The sequence below is a fragment of the Zingiber officinale genome, chromosome 6B (genome assembly GCF_018446385.1).
Source record: "Zingiber officinale cultivar Zhangliang chromosome 6B, Zo_v1.1, whole genome shotgun sequence".
NCBI lineage: Eukaryota > Viridiplantae > Streptophyta > Magnoliopsida > Zingiberales > Zingiberaceae > Zingiber > Zingiber officinale.
This window is the reverse complement of record NC_055996.1, coordinates 65,779,507-65,788,581: the sequence shown is the minus strand read 5'-3', so window position 1 is coordinate 65,788,581 and position 9,075 is coordinate 65,779,507. Positions and strand designations below refer to the sequence as shown.

The 9,075-nt window shown below is 35.9% G+C and overlaps 1 protein-coding gene across 1 annotated transcript; it reads right to left on the bottom strand.

The window, feature by feature from the left end:
• Positions 1-6,996: 6,996 nt before the first annotated feature.
• Positions 6,997-8,653, bottom strand: LOC121991064. The gene is made up of 7 exons (XM_042545091.1): positions 8,486-8,653; positions 8,313-8,399; positions 8,038-8,229; positions 7,779-7,961; positions 7,643-7,696; positions 7,467-7,571; positions 6,997-7,368 (listed from the first exon to the last, which is right to left on the bottom strand). The coding sequence occupies exons 1-7, from the start codon at positions 8,651-8,653 to the stop codon at positions 6,997-6,999; spliced, it is 1,161 nt and encodes a 386-aa protein (XP_042401025.1).
• Positions 8,654-9,075: the final 422 nt, after the last annotated feature.

Below are 9,075 nucleotides of genomic sequence, written 5' to 3'. Positions count from 1 at the left end.
ATCGATCTGGGTTTCCCCATCAATTTCTCCTCCAAGGATCTGTATCTCGTTCAGATAAGCCATCATTTTTAGGATATGATCCCTTACAGGAGTACCCTCTTGCATGGTGGCAGTCATTATCTTTCTCATGGCTTCTTTCCTAGAAGCCCTATCCTGATGACCAAAGAGTTCCTTGAGATTGTTCATAATATCATAGGCTGTTGGTAAATCTTGATGCTGATGTTGCAATACATTTGACATTGAAGCCAAAATGTAACACCGCGCCATCTCATCTGCTTTTACCCATTTCCTATGAAATTCAATCTCCTCTTGGGTAGATTCACCAGTAGGTGCTTCAGGGCACTGCTCAGTCAGTACAAATTTATAGCTTTCAGCAGTAAGAACAATGTCCATGTTTCTTTTCCAATCTATGTAGGGTAAGTCTATTCTGTTGAAGTATGATGGACAGTGGGTTGAAAGTCATCCTAAGAATCACAAATAACTTTTGGTCAGAACTCTAAATTTAGAATAATATTGATTCCTCAAACAATACTATTTTAAATTAACCAACACCTCATAACACCGTGAATTTTGTATGCCACGTTAGTGTGGACGTATACAAATTCAACATTTGTAAAGGAGGGTTTTAACCCATTAATTTTATTATCTTGTCAACCTAACTTTTGACAAATAAAATTAATAGTTGGTATTATTTGGTCACACAAATAATAGCAGTGACTCCGTTGGGGAGGATACTATTAGATGTGTCTAAGTGTATACCATTACTTGACACTAAGTCCATTAATAAGATTATGCCCCTTCCGTTGGGGAAGATCACACGCTCTTAATTAACTTCCTATAGTCATCCAAAAACGGAAGTCTGTTCTAGTGATCCGCAAACAAGCTCATCCGTTATGGAGGAAGGCACTCAGAGCCAACGCGCAAGCTTGTTTGCATCACTTACAAACCAGTAATGGATACCATGGGATTTATTTAAAAATTCCTCTCCCACTTAGTTATTTATAAATGAGGAATTTTAACTATGCTAGCCTACTTTACTTGTAAACTAACATGCACACACAGCACAATATAAAAGAAATAAATAGATAAACTAATTTTTAACTATTATGGCTTTTATCTCTAGTTGTCCTCCGTGTGTTGTCATCCCAAGCTGCTGCCATATTTGGCCACCGCCTCTGGGTTTAGCTGTCGCATCCATCTTGCTCCTAGTTCCGCTGCTCCTCTGGTCCTTAGAAGGTTCCACGCTTTACAAGATTCGATCCGCGACATAAATAGAATTTTACATTTTTGATCCTATATTCCATAAAAGGAATGTACATGTATCTAGATCAAAAATAAAATCCTAATAAAACTAAATACTGCCTGTATTTTAATACAATCATGCACACACATATAAATGCCCTTGACATGTCCAAGGGTCCAATCACACACATAATAACTAAAAGCCATAATAGTTGGATCCTGCATCCACAAGGTTAGCACATCCTACTATTAACCTGCCTAAATTATGTATGACATGTGCATAATTAAACTAAATACCAAATACACAGAGGTAAAATCCTAGCTCTGATACCAATTGTTGGTTGCTACTCGGAAAACCTATAGGTTCCACTGTACAAAAATTTTGTACAAAGGTCTGAACCTTTTCCTAGCTACCATGTGTTCTTTTAAATTAAATTTTGGATCGCCTACGGAACTTAACACGTTTGATCCAAAACTTAATCTATTTGTTCTTTTAGGTTTTGACTTGGATCTCCTGCGGAACTTAACACGTTCGACCCAAGTCTCCTTAAGTTATTAATTCCATTAAATATTAATTTCCATAATTGGTTCCCAATACTGACATGGCGAGGCACATGGCCTTCTTGGATATGGGAGCAACCACCACCGACTAGACAAAACCTTTTATAGAAATCTAATATTAATTTCCTAAAATAACTTTAGGTTAACCAAAGAGAACAATCAAATCACAAGGAAAAGAAAAAACAAAAGAACACAACATCGAAAAACATATTCGAAATTCTAGAACGTAAGCCTCTTGTATTTGGTATTATTTCCATAAATAACTAGCATGATGCAGAAAGAAAAATTACTAGTTATACCTTGTAGAAAAACCTCTTGATCTTCTACCGTATTCCTCTTCTAACCTCGGACGTTGTGTGGGCAACGATCTTCCGAGATGAGAAACCACCAAGCACCTTCTTCTCCTCCTAGCTAGGTTCGGCCAAAACAAGAAAGCTTCACCAAGGAAGAAGAAAAACACCAACCAAGCTCTAAGAGATGCAAGCTTCCTCTCCTCCTTCTTCTTCTTCTCCAAGTAGTATCCGGCCTCCACAAGAGCTCCAAGCAATAGAGAGTTTCGGCCACCACAAAGAGGAAGAAGAGAAGAGATGATGGCCGGCCACAACACCAAGGAAAAGAGGGAGAGAAAATAATAGAGGTTGTGTCTCATGAAGGCACCCTCACCCCTTCTTTTATATTCCTTGGCCTAGGCAAATTAGGAAATTTAATTACAATAAAATTTCCTCAATTTCCTTGACATGATTTAATTGAGAAAAATAAAATAAAATTTCCCAATTAAATCTACATTGGCCGGCCACATCATTGGAGAACAAATTGGACAAGTTTCAATCAACAATTAAAACTTCCTAATTTGTTTTCGGAAATTTTAAAAAATAAAATTTCTCTTTAAAAATCTCTTCATGGTTGATAAAAGGAAATTTCTATAATTTTAATTTTATCAACATGTGAATAATTTTAAAGAGAAAATAAAATATCTCACCAATCTACAAATAAGGAAAGAGATCTAATCTCTTTCTTTAATCTTTTGTAGATCTTTATAAGAGAGATATTTTAATTTAAATTCTCTTTAATAAATTATTTCTTCCACATAATAAAAATTTAAATTAAAATTCCTTTTTAATTTAATTTGGCCGGCCCCCACTAGCATGGGTTCAAGCTAGGGCCGGCCACCCAAATTCATACCTAGGCCGGCCCTAGCTTGTTCCCAAGCTAGCTTTGGCCGGCCCCTATTGGGTGGGTATAGTAGGTGGGTATAGAACTCTACAAATAAGAGGCTACGATAGGGACCGAGAGGAGGAATTGGTTTTGGTCTCCCGATAAAATTAAGCATCCCGTGTTCGCCCCGAACACACAACTTAATTTTATCAATGATAATTCATTCCACTAGAGAACTATCATTGAACTACCGCACCAATCCCAAATTACATTTTTGGGCTCCTTCTTATTATGAGTGTGTTAGTCTCCCTGTGTTTAAGATATCGAATGTTCACTAATTAAGTGAGTTACTGACATCTCATTTAATTAATATCTAAGTCCAAGAGTAGTACCACTCAACCTTATTATCATGTCGGACTAAGTCCACCTGCAGGGTTTAACATGACAATCTTTATGAGCTCCTCTTGAGGGCATTATCAACCTAGTATCTCTAGGACACAGTTTCCTTCTATAATCAACAACACACACTATAAGTGATACCATTTCCCAACTTATCGGGTTTATTGATTCATCGAACTAAATCTCAGCCATTGATAAATTAAAGAAATAAATATCAAACATATGTGCTTGTTATTATATTAGGATTAAGAGCACACACTTCCATAATAACTGAGGTCTTTGTTCCTTTATAAAGTCAGTATAAAAGAAACGACCTCTAATGGTCCTACTCAATACACTCTGAGTGTACTAGTGTAATTATATAGTCAAGATAAACTAATACCTAATTACACTACGACCTTCTAATGGTTTGTTCCTTTCCATTTTAGTCGTGAGTTACTGTTTATAATTTATAAGGTACTGATAACATCATCTTCTGCATGTGACACCATATACTATGTTATCTACAATATAAATTATATGAACAACTACAAACAAATGTAGACAATTTGACCAAATGTGATTCTTTATTCATAATGAATGTTTACAAAGCTTAGGCTTTCAGTATACACTCCAGCACTTACTATGATTCGTTTGGTACTAATCAGAATTAGTTATGACATCCTATAATCAAGCAGTTAATCATAGGATGAGACTATTAAGGGTATGCCTATATAAAGGACGATATAGTCCTGAATCACAAAAAGTTGTGAACCCAAGGCTACTTGTATCCTTGAACTATTGAGGGTCATACATGTATTGGTTTCCTTATTTCCCGTTGTGAAAGTCAAATTCAAGTTGTTGAATTTAGCAAATAAAGTTTGATGTGATCAAATAGTTAATTGACATCTAAAGTTTGATATGATCAAATATTATCATTAATAAGATTATGATGGACTCACATTATTATATTTTAGAAAAGTTCTAATATCTAGGGAGCCAAGATGGAAGAAAGAAAATGACTAGATTTAATTTGAGAGACGCTCATCTCTTCATATAGATGAAGAAACAATCATCTCTTCATATTCCTTGGAGAGGTGAAGAGACATATATCTCTTTATATTCCTTGGATAGATGAAGAGACACTCATCTCTTCATATTCCTTTGAGAGATGAAGAGACACATGTCATGTCTCTTCATCTTCCTTGGATAGATGAAGAGACACTCATCTTTTTATATTCCTTGGAGAGGTGAAAAGACACATGTCTCTTCATCTTTCTTAGATAGATGAAGAGGCGTTCATCTCTTCATCTTCCTTGGAGAGTTGATGGGCTATAAAAAGAGAGCAGCCATCCATGAATCAAAAGTGAGAAGTATTTTTCTTTTGTCGTTCCTCTCAAGAAGATAGAGATCTTCTCATATTTTTCATAAAGACAAATCCATCTCTTTGTCAATTGTTTGTTATGACTGTCTCGACGATGAATGACAATTGATCTCTAATGAGATCAAGTATTGGAAAGGGGACTCTGATAGTGGACTAGATTAGACGGAGGAGGCACAAGTTCAAGATAAACAAAGATGAGCTATTTTGCTAAATCCGAAATAGTTTGAGTCATCCCCAAACAAAGGTTGTTTGAAAGGTATGTTTTTATTTATGTTTTGATTCATTTGTATAATGATGCATGTGTTAATAGTTTTATTTAGATTTTACTTAAATGATCTAGTATGTTTAAATAAGATAGTTTTGCATGTCTAAATAAAAGGATTAAATTGATATTAGATGAATCATTCAAATGATAGTTTATCTTTGTTATATTTTAAGAATCTTACTTAAATGGTTAGATTATAATGCATACTTAGATTAAAGATCATACTGATGTTTGTTTTAGAAGATCCATATGAACATTCCTTTGATTAATTGATAAATCATAAAATAAATTTTAAACTTCTGTTGTGCATAAGGGTGTTGAAACATAATACGCGAATTTTGAATTTCGTTCCAACAATACCTGCATGCTGGAGGAGGAGAGTACACCGGAGGAGAAGAGTATGCCGAACTTGTATGATTCCTAATCACCGGAGGGGAGATTGTAGTCGCCGAAGGGAAGATCGTCAGGTGTTGTGGGATTGAGTGTGCAAGGTGAAAATCAGGTTGTGAACCCTAATTTCTTTTTAAATTTAGCAATAGACATTGTTTAGTCCGTTGCTATTAGCAACAGCTAATATATACTCTAACGCTATAATCAGTTGACCTGGGATTTACTCCGTCATGTGCCTATGGACTGTGTACCTGTATGAACCTCCCTCCATATCCGTGGGGCTGGCACTAGGGGGGCCGCTAAGGTAGCGGATCTACCTTATAACGCTATAATCAGTTGATTTTTAAAATTTTATTATATAATTAGTGATAGAGTACTTACTCCATCACTAATAGCAATGACGAATAAGTTATCCGTGACTAATAGCAATGGAATAAATAATCCATCGTTAAAACCGTCACTAATACATGATTTTCATGTAGTATCCTACATAGCTAGATCACTTCCTTTTATTCTCTCTCAAACCTTGGATGTTCATGTTAAAGTCTTGAGATTGATTTCTTCCTTCTTAACCACTAGCTTTATGATTGAATCCTTTATATCAGAGGAGGCCAGACATGTTATATGTTCACGTATAGAATTTTTTTTAAAGCTAAGTCAAGTGGATTATATGCTTATATATTAAAAAATGTACAATAGTACAAAACGATTAGGAAGGACACTCAGTACTCCCAGTGTGGGAAATCGCAAGTCACTCCTAGGCACTATGTATCCCGAGTATCCTATCCACTTAGTGACTTGATCTCTTTAGTCACTCTTGGAGCGAGACAACCCAACACTTTGTACTACATACATTGGCCACATCCCAAGCTACTTGAATCAGATTTAATTTGACTCCTCGATCCCACGCGAGGGGAGAAGTGTTGATATCAGAATCGTATTCCTTCTCAGTACAACAGACTCAGCCTATATGGTGTCTCAACCAATATGGTCCAACTCTAGATCAGACTCGAGTATGGTCCACATACAACCCACGACCAACAACTCTAGGTTTGTTTAATGACCCCTTAGATTTTAGAATAATAATCTTTTATAAATATTAAAGTCAGTGGAATGAGCAAGAGGAACTTGGTAATCAACCTAGCCTTACTTTTTTAATCCTCTATTTTTTTTTCATTACTATTTTAATTTTATTTTTCAAAATCTCATGATAACTTAAATATCAGAGGGACTTCATCATCGGGATGACTCCCATTGCCCTTTGAAATGTTTAATCCATTTAAGTTGATATGGCCAAAATGTGAAAGGAAACTTCATCAGTAATTTTCAATGAGAGATTTCTGTCCAAGGGCAGAGCCACGCTCAAGCCTATTCGAGCGGTAGCCCAAGGGCCCAATGGTGTTCAGAAAGGGAAAAACTCGGATTTGCTATTGGAAAAAGAAAAAAACATAAGAAAAAGAGTAAGTAGCGCAGGGTTCTGGCGTAGCTTGTAGCCCACAACCCGAGTTAAGTCCAGATAGATCACCCGGGTCGACTCTACCATTGTTTCCAAAAATTAACTGGCAGCAAGAAATATATTTCTTTTATTTGTTACAATTCAAATTCAATAATAAAAATTATTCTAATGATGAGAAATTGAACTCGGTGGATTCTGTGGCTGTGGCTTCCATCCTCCTGGGCCACCATAGAACAAGCCAGAATCGACATTGTATACGGCTTCATAGAAGGGTTTGCCAATATCAAGGAACGTTTCTGCATGCTGGACATATGGCGGGTATGGATTAAGCTCCCCATTCAAAACGGTGATGTTCTTAAAAGATGCTCCTCCAAGTTCCCCATTGCCCGTCGGAGGACTAGGCTGATCCGTAGGAGAGCTAGCTGTCGCACTCAGTTGAATCTGAGAAGAATCAGCCATGTTGTTGAAGATCTCCTTCGGCCAATAGCCAATCGGTTCTTGGTCATTGACCAGCATCCAATTAGATGTTTTTGGATCCTAGAAAAAATAAGCAGATCAGATCTTTATTTTCAAACCGTCAAAATTAAAAAAAAAACTGAGAGTTGAGCTTCTGTTACCTTAAATATACTGAGTACCATGTTGCTTAGGGTGTAAACTAGGCCTGGTGTCGTCCTTTCACTTGTTTGGATGAAACCAGCACAATGGATGTTGAAGCAACCAGTCTTTTGATACCCATCTGTCTAAAAAGAAAATCAAGTTATGATCATGAACTATAGTTAATCGATGAAGACTAAAAGATTCCAAAACTCACTGTCCAAAAAGTGAAGAAGTGAGTCAAGTTGTCTCCCTCAGCTTCATGATGAACCTACACAAGAGATAGAAGAAGCAGTGATTAGTTGAATGCAACAACAAGCCATGAGCATTGACTATTTGCGATTAATACTGACATGAAATCCAGCTTGTATGACGTTGCGGTATTCCAGAGGGCCTGTTTCTCCTTTATTGACAATGATTTGTGTTGCGCTTGTTTGAGTATCCAATACACCGGAAAGTTGAAAAACATCCAAAATAGCTGATATTCCATAGAATTTCACTGGTTCATTCAAATCCGAAAATGACACCCCAGCCGTCTGCAGATTCATATGTATAAATTCAGAATAGAATATTTAAACCCTTGCAAATGTATAGTTGCATATATATACTTACATAAGCTTCAACAGTGACAGTATCCTCTTGCAGATCTATGCGTTTGGTTCGTTGGATTTGCTTTTCTCTGATCAAATCTTCTCTTGTAGTTCTTCTGATAAGGACAGTGCCCCGAGGACAACGTCTAGGCAGCTTTACGGTTTCTGAGGATGGATTCTTGTTCATGCTCTTTGGAAACGATATAGATTTAATCTGTGTGATTAAGTGTGCATAGTCAAATGCATATTATGAGCACTGATGAAGATATAATATATAATTGAGATTGTTTTACTTACCTGAAGAGTGTGGTTCTTAAGCAAAGGATGATCGAAAGCTGGTTGTTTGTAAATATCTACACAGTCAAATGTGATCCCATACTCATCCTGTATCATTCATTTTTAAAAATAATTAAAAAATATTTATAGGAAAAATTAAAAATATTTAAATATGAGAAGATGGCGTGGCTTGCCTTGAAAGATTTGACATAAGGCTTGTTGAGGGATTTGAGCTGTGTCTGCAATTCTTTCTCTTCTGCTTCAGAAAAATACCTTGCAGTATGATCTGCAGCTACTGAGTGATACAGAAGAGCACAGAGAATGAATAAAACTAGAGCTTGTGATCCTTCCATGTGACCCATCTTTTCTTGAAGTAATCAAATCCACAGACGCTTATAAAGCGGAATAAAATCTTCTAAAAAGGAATGTTTATAAATAGTGAGAGATAGGAAAAAAAAGGGGGGAAAATAGCAGGTTAGAGATGGTAACAACCATGAATGAGATTTTATTCATGATTAGCGGGTTTATGCGATGTGTAATTAGTTTTCAAGATATAATTGTAAGATATTTATGAATAATTTGAGCCAATTTAATTATCTGCTTAAAAAAATACCTGCAAAAAGTAGAACAATGTTATTTTGAAGGCTATTGGAAAATTTTAATTAGCTGAAACAAGTACTGATTTGAGAATTTTGGAGAGACTTGTTGTTAAATATAATATGTTAAATACATAAATAGTGGTGATTACTGGAATCTAAATAATTATCAATTACAAGAATTTATT